Source organism: Giraffa tippelskirchi, chromosome 8 (genome assembly GCF_054371585.1).
Source record: "Giraffa tippelskirchi isolate mGirTip1 chromosome 8, T2T-mGirTip1v1.2.pri, whole genome shotgun sequence".
Taxonomy (NCBI): Eukaryota; Metazoa; Chordata; class Mammalia; order Artiodactyla; family Giraffidae; genus Giraffa; species Giraffa tippelskirchi.
In genome coordinates, this window is record NC_137282.1 from 135,455,533 (window position 1) to 135,470,092 (window position 14,560).

A 14,560-nucleotide genomic window follows, 5' to 3' on the forward strand; every position below is an offset into this window, starting at 1 on the left:
AGGTGTTCAGCACAGTACTTCAGTTATATACACGTTCTTTTTCAGATTCTTTTCCCTTTTAGGTTATTACAATATACTGAGTAGAGTTTCCTGTGCTACACAGTAGGTCCTTGTTGGTAATCTATTTTATATATACTAGCGTATCTGCTCCCTGGAGGAGGGCATGGCAACCCATTCCAGTACTCTTGCCTGGAGCATCCCCACGGACAGAGGAGCCTGGTGGGCTACGGTCCATGGGGTCGCAAATCACTGGACTAAGCACGGCACAGCACAGTGTATCTGCTAATCCCATCCTTCTAATTTATCCCTCTTCCCTACACTTTTGATAATCATAAGCTTGTTTTCTGTGGGTCTGTTTCTATGCCTGTGGGTCTATTTCTGTTTTGTAACTAAGTTCATTTGTATCTTTTTTTGTTTTTTTTCAGATTCCACATAAAGTGATATCACATGACATTTGTCTTTGACTGGGCTTCTTTCACTTAGTATAATCATTTCTACATCTACCCATGTTGCTACGAATGGCATTGTTTCATTCTTTTTCTTACATGTATTTTGGCTGCGCCACATGGCTTGTGGGACCTTTGTTTCCCCACAAGGGACTGAACACGGACCGTGGCAGTGAAAGCGCTGAGGCCTAATGCCTGCACAGCCAGCGAATTCCCTATTTTTTTTTAATTTTATTTGCTTTTGATTTTTAAGAAGAATGAACATATTTTCTTTTGTAATGGGAAAATCAAGTAACATTTGGAAAAAAGAAGTATTTCATACTCATGTCAAACAGCATAGGAAATCCCCACCTTCAATAAGACGTCTGATGATCGATTTTGTACTATTTGAAAATAAACCAACTTTATTTGAATTAGTCAATACCAATCAAGACCGGAAAACAAATTTATAACTGGTTCAGATTCATGAGAAAAACACTCAGCAATGTCTTCACTAAAAAGGAATTTTACATTATTAAGGCTTGAAAGCAAGTCCTGTTATTTTATCACCACAGTTAAAGGTCTTGAGAAAAATCAAGTGACCATCATTGGGAGTGCTTTTATAAAGTGAAAGGTTTGATCTTTTATAAAATCTAGATTTCTTTACTAAATTAGTTAACTCTCCAGCTTATAAAATGGGATAGCCAGGTGGTCAGGAAAGAAAGACAAGTTCAAACATCAGTCAGATATTTTATATTTTAAGCATATGCATAGTCAATACTGCAACATCTATATACATAAATATCATAGATGACTGTATCCTTAAAATTATATTTTGCCCAAAAAGATTGCTTTTATAGAAATAGATTAACCCAAGCTCTACGGTAAGGCAATTTTTAATTTTCTTTTTGGTTAAGGAGGGGAACGTTGGATCCATTTTCTTAAGTAACATTAAGTAAGACTATGCACACTTTGGATCATACCTAAGCTGTGAGAACACTGACAAAGGGAGAGGATGATGCATTCATAGGAGGGCATGTGATGTTTGGATTACACGCCAAGAGCCGTGGATAGAAACCAATGGGCCACGTGTGCTAGGAAGGTCCCAAAGCCAAGATGTGAACACTTCGGTCCTCACATCAGAACCAGGATGCTTCCCACGCACACTTCTTTTTCTAATGTTCCAGAGGCTTTTAAATGTTATTTTTAAAAATAAGAAAGTGATCCCTTGGGAATCATTAAACTTACTTTTAACTATGAGTTAATGCTGCTCATTCCAAGAAGTCACCAGCATCTTGGTTCCCTCTGCTGCTGAACTGGCCTCCTGGCCCTTGGAAATAGGAGTCACAGACCTACCTACTGGATGTCCCTTGCCCCTAGACCAACTTAATTTCAGACACCAACTCTCACTGATTTCTCCTGATGGAAAACTTACTAGGTAGACCTGTATCTTCCTGACACTGCCTCCTTTTTCATTCTGTTTGTCCAGACCTTGCTGATTTCTAAGATCTTAGATCTTCAGGGTCCATTCCAGATGTGATCCATTCTACAACAATTCTAAGATGCTTGGTTTTGTCTTTCTGCAGAGTGGCCAGTGGGTACAGGTGTTACGAAGAGTTTCCATTGTTTCATTTGACAAATGCTAGAAAATTCAGCCCAGGAAAACTCATTCTTGGCATGGCCTCTTTCTAATGAAAAGATCAAGCATCTCCATGGCCCCACCAGCAAGATAAGTGAACACTGAGGACAGTGTCATTTCTTGGGAAGATGAAACTAGTTTGAGACCTGTGGTCAAATAACCCAATGGAGTGTGGGTTTCACTTTTTCAACTCATGAGCTTGGTGCCAGGTAACTGTATCGTTTGTTCAAAACAAGACAGCCATACTCATACTGGTAATTCTGAAGCGTCAGGTAATGAAGGTGTGCAATAGAAGGAACTTTGTGCTGGACCAATCTAGATTTTACTGATCCAGCTCATCTTTTATAGCTGTTAAAATCTTATCCAATACACTCTCTCAGGGCAACCTGAGAGGCAGGCAGGACTGAGAAGATAGATAAATTCAACACAATTGTTCTGAATATGATTCTTATTTCTCCCTCTGCCTCACACTATGCTAACCCACCAAAAAAAAAAAAAGTGATGTGAAAACCAAAGGAGAGAATTAAATCTAGAGTAAAATAGAATCTCAACCTAAGTAAATCCCCTCTTACTGCCACTGAGATACTTTCTGAGGTATTGATATGCATGCCAGACCAATAACAAGGGTCACTTCCCATCTCAACACTTTGGAGTTCAGGGTCAAACTGCAGACCTTCAATACTCCCTGAGTTGATTCTGGGGACACCTGAGGACCTTTCCACACTGTGGCTGGGAGATGATATGCTGTGTATATGACAAGGTTATGGCCAAAACCCAGGGAGACTGAAGGATGTGGAGAAAAATCTCCTTGGAAGAGAATCATCATAAGGCAATATTATTTAAAAATACTCTGATAAATCTCGTCATAGACGTTAAAGCTTTAAATCAATAGTCAGTTGCATCATATGATAATCTATTGCTGCAATAAAAAGATATTCCTGGATTGAGTACCAGGAAATGTCATTCATCTATAATTCCTCTCCCTCTGTTAAATGGCTATGGTGGGTCATATAACTGCTCCAACTCCACCCCTGTGCCCTAATATCATTACTGATGTAAAACTAAGTCAACCACAGAAGGAACAGCTGGAACCAACAATATTACTTTAGTTTGGCTTGTTTGTTTTTAAAGGCTGTGTTTAAAGACTTGCCAATTGCTGGATTCTGAAAATCCAGTGTCCCCAGTGTTCAAAAACTCCTCTGCGGGAGGGACTCTGCCTGGGGTGCTACTCTGCCTGGGGAGCTACTCCACCTGGGGGAGCTTCTCCGCCTGGCCATCCTGCCATTTTCACCGTTGCTCACTGGCTGTGCTTCTCAGGTATACTTCAAGAACAGCACCTCTCTGAGTCTCAGGAAAGTGAACTGCCTCTTAGATCATCGCACTTATGCTGTGATGTTCAGGGAAGGATTTCTGAAGACAACAGGGTTTCACACTAATGAAAAGGCCTTTGGGATCATTTAAGCTTTCGTCTCTCACGAGACCAGCATGGAGCTTTTCCCTATTGTCAGAAGGACTGTTTCCTCATCAGTTCGCCTTTTCAAACATCTCCAGGGACAAAGTTATCAGGGAGTCCTGCAAAGATTCCCTTAGAGGAGGAAATAAATCAATTCTTTCTGCTGTTGAATGAAGCATCTCGGGCTTATAGGATGCCCCACTGAGAAATGGCATCTTCCTCCCTGGGCTAAAGTAGACCCCCTGCTTCTTCCTCTCTGCTCTGATCATTGGGTCCCCTTTCTCTCCAGACATCTCTGGAGGCAGGTAGGTCCAGATATTGCTTGGGTTAGAACCTCGTGATGTTTCTACAGGAAGGCCCCTTGCTGTCCTGTCCTCACTGAGCGGTGAGCCAATTCCTGGGGCTTTCGGGCACTTGGGAGTCTCAGCCTCCATCAACAGGCAACACAGAAACAAGGACTGTTGAAGGTGAGGGTCTACGGCAGGTGAACTTTCTCCCAGGGCATTCATGGCAAGAGGGAGCTGACGACTAGTTCATTTTTCTTCGTTTCCTCTGCACAGGTCCCTGTGCTCAGGCAGGGTAAGCTTTTAAAGAGGTGAAACTCAAGGAGAATGACTACAGAGTGAAATATTAGCTAAAAAACAGCTTCCTCTTTTTCATTGGGCATTTGAGTCAGATGGTAGGAAAATTTACCCAGATGCACGTGTATTTTTTCTTCGAGTTTAAACCACATGGTTTCCCAATCAGAAAGGCCCATGGACTTTCTTCCTAAGGTTCCACGATCAAGCCACCTCCTAAATGTATCTCTCACGCATCTGAGGCTGCAGCTGAATCAGAAAGCACCCTGCTAGCAGACCCACATCCAGGAACAACCTGAAGAAGCTGGAGAGTCATTTTTGGTCAGTTGTTGGTATTTTGCTATGAAGATGGCAGCTACGTGACATCACTGGTTCAAGACTTAAATCATAAGAGAAAATATCTATCTAAAAGATTCCCAGGGAACACTGAGCCTCATACAAAGGTCTTTCTTCTTAGCCTCATGCATCTATCCCCCAACCCCCACTCCCATCTGCTTTCTCAGAGACCAAAATTCAATCGTGGATAAACATAGCCAAACCCAGGCATGTAATCCCCAATGAAACCACTGCCATAAGCAAGCAAACCCCATGGCTGGTAGACCCCATGGGCCTTTTGGCATCAACACTCCTCCCCTCCCCTTCCCAGTCACCCCAGTTTGGAATGGCATGCCAATTTCCCTTCCTGGCAAGGCCTAGACCGATAAGAATAGAGATCAGCATCAAGCCAGGTACGTGATAGCATCAGACTGTGCCTAGCACTGCAGAAAACTGAGACTGTCTGAAGTAGTTTTCCAAACTGGCCTTCAGTGCCCGAAGCGACAAGAGTGCCAGAAAGTGGTGAGTGACTGCCAGTGGAGGTGTGTCTGCCAGCTGCCCAGACCCACGTCTGCCCCATCCACTCTCTGTCTCCCCCAACACAGCCCTGCACCTCTTTCTAGTAAGAACTAAGATGGTGTTTGGCCTTGGAGTTACTGACAAAGAGGAGGGTGGACAAGGACAGCGTGTTGTAGCTTTCTAATGCGTCTGAGGAGATATTCAATATTGGCAAAAGGGGCCAGTGACAATCCCACAGACGGGGCTCCCCCCGGCACCGACCCCAAACCCACAGAACCCAGTCCAGGTCCGAAAGGCTGACAGCTTGACCGCTTCTCTCATTTCTGCTTGCGGGATTCCTGCCTGCCCAGAGCGGGATGGCGCTGACTGTGGTCAAAGCCAGCAGGCTGGGGGTTCCAAGGATGCCAGCGAGACGTGGCCTGATGAAGGCAGAAGTTTCCAGAGGCGGCGCGAAGAGGAGTGTGTGAAGCCAGAGTCCTTGGGGAGATGGCGGAGTCCTTCTGCAGCAGCGATGGGGCAAGATGGCCAAGTTCAGGACCGGCTGAGGCGCTTGGCCACGTCCGCGTAGGCCAGCTCAATCTCGCTGTCAGCCGCACAGGTGTTGGTGAATTCGTCCCGCGCGTAGGCGTTCTTGAGGTACCGCCACAGACCTGTCATCTCAGCCGGGAAATCGTAGTTGCGGTACTTCTTGGCCACAATCTACGACAGAGATGGCAGGATGGAGATGGGGTTAAAGTGTGAAAGAGATCACGTGGTTCCGTGTGAGCATGGCGGGAAGAGCCTCCATGTGTCCCCAGGGGCCAGCAGCAAGATGCTATTATGCAAGGTGATGGTGCTGCCTTTTTAATGCAACACTGTTGCTTTATTTATTTTTATTGTATTATATTTTCCCAAGCAACTCTAATTTGTCCTCTGATCTAGTAATTCTGCTTCTAGGTATTCTTTTCTTTAGGAAATATCATGAGTGTACAAGAAGATTTAGCTTCTTGTAAATAGGACCACAGGACTATTTGGAAATAGCAAAAAAAAAAGGTACCCAACACAAATGTCCAACAACACATGAATATCCATATGTTGTCATATATACAACATGGCTGACAGGGCCTAGGCTGGGCCGGGGGCCCGGGTCGGGGGCCGGGGGCAGCAGCTGACAGGGCCTAGGCCGGGCCGGGGGCCAAGGGCCGGGGGCCGGGGGCCGGGGGCGGCAGCCGAGAGAGGCTAGGCCAGGCCGGGGGCTGGGGCCGGCGGCAGCGGTGGCGGCGGCAAGAGGAATTACCCAAGGCCCAAGGTAAGAGAAACCCAAGTAAGACGGTAAGTGTTGCGAGAGGGCATCAGAGGGCAGACACACTAAAATTAAAACTACAGAAAACTAGCTAATCTGATCACATGGACCACAGCCTTGTCTATCTCAATGAAACTAAGCCATGCCGTGTGGGGCCACCCAAGACGGATGGGTCATGGTGGAGAGGTCTGACAGATTGTGGTCCACTGGAGAAGGGCATGGCAAACCACTTCAGTATTCTTGCCTTGAGAACCCCATGAACAGTATGAAAAGGCAAAAGGATAGGACACTGAAAGATGAACTCCCCAGGTCAGTAGGTGCCCAATATGCTAATGGAGATCAGTGGAGAAATAACTCCAGAAAAAATGATGGGATGGAGCCAAAGCAAAAACGATACCCAACTGTGGATGTGACTGGTGATAGACGCAAAGTCCAATGCTGTAAAGAGCAATATTGCATAGGAACCTGGAATGTTAGGTCCATGAATCAAGGCAAACTGGAAGTGGTCAAACAGGAGATGTCAAGAGTGAACGTTGACATTCTAGGAATCAGCGAACTAAGATGGACTGGAATGGGTGAATTTAACTCAGATGACCATTATATCTACTACTGTGGGCAAGAATCCCTTAGAAGAAATGGAGTAGCCATCATGGTCAACAAAAGAGTCCGAAATGCAGTACTTGGATGCAATCTCAAAAACGACAGAATGATCTCTGTTCGTTTCCAAGGCAAACCATTCAATATCACGGTAATCCAAGTCTATGCCCCAACCAGTAACGCCGAAGAAGCTGAAGTTGAACGGTTCTATGAAGACCTACAAGACCTTCTACAACTAACACCCAAAAAAGATGTCCTTTTCATTACAGGGGACTGGAATGCAAAAGTAGGAAGTCAAGAAACACCTGGCATAACAGGCAAGTTTGGCCTTGGAGTACAGAATGAAGCAGGGCAAAGGCTAATAGAGTTTTGCCACGAGAACGCACTGGTAATAGCAAACACCCTATTTCAACAACACAAGAGAAGACTCTACACGTGGACATCACCAGATGGTCAACACCGAAATCAGATTGATTATATTCTTTGCAGCCAAAGATGGAGAAGCTCTATACAGTCAGCAAAAACAAGACTGGGAGCTGACTGTGCCTCAGATCATGAACTGCTTATTGCCAAATTCAGACTTAAATTGAAGAAAGTAGGGAAAACCACTAGACCATTCAGGTATGACCTAGATCAAATCCCTTATGAGTATACAGTGGAAGTGACAAATAGATTTAAGGGACTAGACCTGATAGACAGAGTGCCTGATGAACTATGGACAGAGGTTCGTGACATTGTACAGGAGACAGGGATCAAGAAAATCCCCATGGAAAAGAAATGCAAAAAAGCAAAATGGCTGTCTGAGGAGGCCTTACAGATAGCTGGGAAGAGAAGAGAAGTGAAAAGCAAAGGAGAAAAGGAAAGATATTCTCATCTGAATGCAGAGTTCCAAAGAATAGCAAGGAGAGATAAGAAAGCCTTCCTCAGCGATCAGTGCAAACAAATAGAGGAAAACAACAGATTGGGAAAGACTAGAGATCTCTTCAAGAAAATTAGAGATACCAAAGGAACATTGCATGCAAAGATAGGCTCGATAAAGGACAGAAATGGTATGGACCTAACAGAAGCAGAAGATATTAAGAAGAGGTGGCAAGAATACACAGAAGAACTGTACAAAAAAGATCTTCATGACCCAGATAATCACGATGGTGTGATCACTCACCTAGAGCCAGACATCCTGGAATGTGAAGTCAAGTGGGCCTTAGAAAGCATCACTACGAACAAAGCTAGTGGAGGTGATGGAATTCCAGTTGAGCTATTTCAAATCCTCAAAGGTGATGCTGTGAAAGTGCTGCACTCGATATGCCAGCAAATTTGGAAAACTCAGCAGTGGCCACAGGACTGGAAAAGGTCAGTTTTTGTTCCAATCCTAAAGAAAGGCAATGCCAAGGAATGCTCAAACTACCACACAATTGCACTCATCTCACATGCTAGTAAAGTAATGCTAAAAATTCTCCAAGCCAGGCTTCAGCAATACATGAACCGTGAACTTCCAGATGTTCAAGCTGGTTTTAGAAAAGGCAGAGGAACCAGAGATCAAATTGCCAATATCCGCTGGATCATCGAAAAAGCAAGAGAGTTCCAGAAAAACATCTATTTCTGCTTTATTGACTATGCCAAAGCCTTTGACTGTGTGGATCACAATAAACTGTGGAAAATTCTGAAAGAGATGGGAATACCAGACCATCTGACCTGTCTCTTGAGAAACCTGTATGCAGGTCAGGAAGCAACAGTTAGAACTGGACATGGAACAACAGACTGGTTCCAAATAGGAAAAGGAGTACGTCAAGGCTGTATATTGTCACCCTGCTTATTTAACTTATATGCAGAGTACATCATGAGAAATGCTGGGCTGGAAGAAACACAAGCTGGAATCAAGATTGCTGGGAGAAATATCAATAACCTCAGATATGCGGATAACACCACCCTTATGGCAGAAAGTGAAGAAGAGCTAAAGAGCCTCTTGATGAAGGTGAAGGAGGAGAGTGAAAAAGTTGGCTTAAAGCTCAATGTTCAGAAAACCAAGATCATGGCATCTGGTCCCATCACTCCATGGGAAATAGATGGGGAAACAGTGGAAACAGTGTCAGACTTTACTTTTTTGGGCTCCAGAATCACTGCTGATGGTGACTGCAGCCATGAAATTAAAAGACACTTACTCCTTGGAAGGAAGGTTATGGCCAACCGAGATAGCATGTTTAAAAGCAGAGACATTACTTTGCCAACAAAAGTCCGTCTAGTCAAGGCTATGGTTTTTCCAGTGGTCATGTATGGATGTGAGAGTTGGACGGTGAAGAAAGCTGAGTGCCGCAGAATTGATGCTTTTGAACTGTGGTGTTGGAGAAGACTCTTGAGAGTCCCTTGGACTGCAAGGAGATCCAATCAATCCATCCTGAAAGAGATCAATCCTGGGTGTTCATTGGAAGGTCTGATGTTGAAGCTGAAGCTCCAATACTTTGGCCACCTCATGCGAGGGGTTGACTCATTGGAAAAGACCCTAATGCTGGGTAGGATTGGGGGTGGGAGGAGAAGGGGACGACAGAGGATGAGATGGTTGGATGGCATCACCAACTCGATGAACATGGGTTTGGGTAGACTCTGGGAGTTGGTGATGGACAGAGAGGCCTGGCGTGCTTCAATTCATGGGGTCGCAGAGAGTCGGACACGACTGAGCGACTGAACTGAACTGAACTGAACTGTCATATATACATGCAGTGGCATACTGGAGAGCCATGAAAAATGAGGCTGCAGAGGAAATTCCAGGGACTTGAAAAAGGCTTCAAGAGACTGTTCAGTTGGAAGTACAGTATAAAGCATTAGGAGAAATATGTATGATGAACAGAAGTATATACACCAAACTGAGAGCAGAAGTTATGTCTGACTGATAGAATTATAGACAACTTTTTTCTTCCCCCATCCAGCCTTATCTACAGAAGGGAATACAAAGCAAAAAACATGCAAGTTAGATACTGAAATGCATATGGAGCTTTGGGGTAGAGGTGAACAGACGGTGATTTCTGTTCTCTCCCTCATCTGCCACACTCGGGGCTGTGGACCTGGGCCTTCTGGGGAAGTGGTGTTTGTATTGAAAGACACGGCAGCATAGTTGTTAAAAGTGTGGGCTCTGGATCCCAGCTGACTTGATCTATAATCCTGACCCCATTACTTGACAATGGTGTGATCTAGGACTAGCTACTTAACTTCTTTGAGCCCCAAATTCTTTTTCTCAAAAATGGAGATTATAAGATGACCTACCTTGTAGTAGTGAATTAGTTAATATACATAAAGTGATCTGGGGGAGGTGCTGGCTTTAAGTGCCTAAGAAACATTACCTACTGTCAGAATTCATTGAGACCCATCACATCTTCTTTATCCGTTCATATGTCAATGGACATTTAGGTTGTTTCCATATCTTGGCTATTGTATAGTTCAAGTTTTGATCATTCCAAACTCTTCCCTTTGCTCCCTGCCCTGAAGAAGGAACCACAAGGTACATTTTGCCTCCCTAGTTCTTAGGTACTTAGCACTTCTTTATATTAAATTCTCTCGGTTAAAATAACTGGTTTGGGGAGGTCAGTACCGAAGCCACCTGGCAGTGTCTGTCCATCCAGGATAGGCGTGGCCAATGAGCACAAGTGATGGGTTCAGGGTTCTTGGACAAAGCCCTCTCTTCACTGCAAGCTGAAGGGGCCTTGGGCTCACCCACAGCCTTAAGAAGAGGCTGTCTTGGGTCAGGAGCAAATCTATGCAGGGGTGGAGGCTCCAATGAGGGAAGCAGCTTGAAACTGCCAGAGAGAATGAAAAAAGCCCACAGAATATAAATCGGTGCAGCCACTGTGGAAAACATATGAAAGTTTCTCAAAAAACTAAAAACAGAACCACTATATGATTTGGTAATTCCACTCCTGAGTACGTATCTTTTAAAAAAAATGAGAATACTAATTTGAAAAGATACATGCATCCCAATGTTCACAGAAGTACAATTTACAATAGCCAAGACATGGGAGCAACCTAAATGTCTATCAACAGATGAATGGATAAAGAAGATGTGATACATATACACAATGGAATACTACTCAGACATGAAAAAGAATGAAATTCTGTCATTTGCAACATGAATGGACTTAGCATTATGCTAAGTGAAATAAGTCAGACAGAGAGAGACAAATAATGTATGCTACAATTTATATGTGGAATCTAAAAAAGAAAACTAGATACAGAGAACAGACTAGTGGTTACCAGGAGGGAAGGGTAAAACAGAGGTAGGGGATTAAGAGGCACAAACTACTATGTATAAAATAAGCTATAAGTTTGTATTGTATAATACAGAGAATATAGTCAGTATTTTACAGTAACTGTACATGGAGTATAGACTTCCCTGGTGGTTCAGATGGTAAAGAATCTGCCTGCAATGTAGGTTCGATCCCTGGGTAGGTAAGATAACTTGGAGAAGGGAATGGCAACCCACTCCAGTATTCTTCCCTGGAGAATTCCATGGACAGAGAGAGGAGCCTGGCGGGCTATATTCCATGGGGTCACAAAGAGTCGGACATGACTGAGTGACTTCCATACCACCATATATGGAGTACATCCTTTAAAAATTGTGAATCACTGTTGTACCCCTGTAACTTACATTGTACATGAACTATACTCCAATTTTAAAAATGGAGAAAAGGAAAGAAAAAGAGCTGTAATAAGGTCAAGACATTCATTTAAAAAAACTGATCCACGGGGTGGCCTTGAGTCTCTCGGTGCTGGAATTTATTTTCAGGTTTTTAAAGGCTATAATTTGAGTTTGAAAACAACAGAGATGCAACATATGAATATATACTTGTGTTTATATGTATAGCTCCCTTCCTGTTTGCTTCAGGGGCTGAATAGGTCCCTGTGCCATGTGAGAGTCCGGGGTGGGGGGGTGGGGAACGAGGGTCTTGGGGGCAGCGACAAGAGTCCCACGTGCTCCTCCCCGCCTGGATCCGCACACCCTGAGCTTGACCAGAGCTGGTTCTTTCCTCACAGGTTGGCTCGAGTAGGGAGATGAGAATAGGAGGCAGCCAGACAATGCAAGTTCAAACCAGGCTGTCAGCGAGCAGCGGGGCCAGGGCAGCTTGGCCTCCGAGGATGCAGATAAAGCTGAAGGAAAGCCAACGAAAGAGAGAGAGGGGATGCGTGCGGAAGAAGCTCTGACGTCTGCAGGAACCCCCGTGCTCATGTTCTGAATTTGCTTTCATATGAAAACAGTTAGCTCCCCCAGCCCAGATTAAGTCTTGGCGTCTGAAGCCAAACTGGAGGTCTGACTTGGCTCTCCTTTCACGCTTTCTGCACTTCAGAGGTTTGCCAGGGCTCTGGGCTCTGATAAGCTGGATCAGCAGAAATCCAAGGAGATGTGAAGCAAGGCCCAGCCTTTGTCCCTTTGTGGGTCATCCTCCTTCTGAGCTCCAGCTCCTCTGAGTGAATGACGCACTGAACATCATCCAAGGATGGGCGTAACTGGGAGTCTAGGGCTGGAAGGAACTGGAGGAACCAGAGGATGAAGCATGGGGCCTGGGAGGTCTATTTGTCTGCCTGATTGGACACACGATTCTTGAGTGGGTGGTCCAACCACGTGTGACTGAGAGATGGGGAGAAGAGGGGGGAAGAGGCAAGAAGGAAAGTAATTATCCACATCTTTTTAGACATAAAAAAAAAGATTTCCCCAAAGAGCAAACAACTTATCCCAGCTCCTGCTGCTAGTTGGTGGTGTCTCTTGGACAGCAAGGAGATCAAACCAGTCAGTCCTAAAGGAAATCAATCCTGAATATTCATTGGAAGGACTGATGCTGAAGCACCAGTGATTTGGCCACCTGATGCAAAGAGCCAACCCACTGGAAAAGACCCAGGTGCTGGGGAAGATCGAGGGCAGGAGAAGAAGGGGACAACAGAGGATGGGATGTTTGGATGGCATCACCGACTCAACGGACATGACTTTGAGCAAACACCGGGAGATAGTAAAGGACAGGAAAGTCTGGCATGCTGCAGTCCACGGGGTCGCAAAGAGTCGAACATGACTGAGCGACTCAATGACAACAACAGAACTTGAGTCTCTGGACTTCTAGAATGGTGTTCTTCCCATGACCTCACTCTGATAGTGTCACTGATAAAATCATATCACCCATAATGGTGCCACTTCATCCTCAGGAAAAGAGAATAAAGGATGTTTTGGAGGTGGGATGAGTGTGCAGTTATTAATAACTTCAAAGACATACAGCTTGGCTGGACTTACCAATCACCATGGTCTTGGCCCTGAACCCCAAAGTGTCTTCATATGAATGAATTGCATTTGCTCTGCCCATCAGCCCTGGCAGGCATGATTCCTTCCCAGCCTCCAGCCCTGATGCGTCCCTCGGGAGCACCAGGGCAAGCACAGGTTATGTTTTAACTCTAACTGGTGTGTGCTCTGAATGGAGGGTTCTGATTTCCAGCTCAGGACATCAGCTGAAAACCAACAGGCAGATATCTAGCTGATAAATGATTGCATCTGATTCTCCTTAGTGACGGGTGGAAAGAAACTGAGCATTACAAGCTAGGTGACCAAACGGTCAACCAGTGAGTGTTTATTAAAGGGCCACCGTGTACCCACCATTACGCTTGGAGAAGACCTATCCTCACAGAGCTTTTTGTCTGGCTAAGACAGTAAGATTTCAACAGATGTAAAATAGAGAGTAGTCTAGCTCTACAATCCCACTGTCTTTTTCTCTGGACTGATGAGGGTCAGAAAAGGATGTGCTAGAAAACAAACTTATGGTTATCAAAGCGGATAGTGGGGGCAGGAGAGATAAATTAGGAGTTTGGATTTAACATATACACACTACTATATGTATTAATAAAACATCTAAACAACAAGGTCCTACTGTATAACACAGGGAACTATACTCTAATATCTTATACTAACCTATATGGAAGTTATACTAACCTAATGGAAAAGAATCTGAAAAACAACATATATACATGTATATGTTATAGTTGTTGTTATTTAGCTGCTCAGTTGTGTCTGACTCTTTGTGACCCCATGGATTGTAGCCTGCCAGGCTCCTCTGTCCATGGCATTTCCCAGGCAAGAATAATGGAGTGGGTGGCCATCTCCTTCTCCAGAGGGTCTTCCCAACCTGGGGATCGAACCCAGGTCTCCTGCATTGCAGGTGGATTCTTTACTGTCTGAGCCACCAAGGAAGCCCAGTTCAGAGGAATTCAGGGGACAAAACTGCTGTCTTCAAATGAGATGAAGACAGCCCTGTTCTGTGTTGCTCCAGAGAACCAAGCAAGCAGGGAGGCAGATTTGGGCTCCACGTAAGGAAGGATGGTTGTTAATAACTAGAGCTGTCCAAAATGGTAGGGCTGGCTTGGTAGGCAGAGGGCTCTTTGTCGTCAGAAACATGCAGTCACAGCTGCACTGAAGCCTGTCAGAGACACACAGGAAGGGGTCCACTTTGGGGTGGCATTGAGATGACTCAGAATTCCCCTCTTCTTTCCATTTTTCGGATCCTAAGGCAGTATAGGGAAGATTACACTCTGTCAGCCATGATTGGGAAGTGCAATGGTAGCAAGAAAACATTATCATTTCTTGCAACCTCCAGCTCTTCAACTGGTAGAAGAGGAAGATGCTGTCTGCCTGCCCCAAGGAGTGGCTATAGGAAATCAGAAGGTGGGTCTGCCCGCAAAGAAAACACGCATATGAGAGCACGCTTAATAGAGATCATGAGGTAGTGGGTAGCC

The 14,560-nt window shown here is 44.8% G+C and overlaps 1 protein-coding gene across 3 annotated transcripts in view; it reads right to left on the bottom strand.

Annotated features, from left to right (window-relative positions):
* Positions 1 to 822: 822 nt before the first annotated feature.
* CLIC5 (chloride intracellular channel 5) overlaps positions 823 to 14,560 on the bottom strand; it is a 167,174-nt gene continuing 153,436 nt past the window's right edge. For all 3 annotated transcript variants that reach the window (XM_081519638.1, XM_081519639.1, XM_081519640.1), the window contains exon 6: positions 823 to 5,628. In XM_081519638.1, the coding sequence (XP_081375764.1) occupies positions 5,461 to 5,628 (168 nt within the window). In that variant the 3' untranslated portion in view covers positions 823 to 5,460. The remainder of the gene's footprint in view (positions 5,629 to 14,560) is intronic.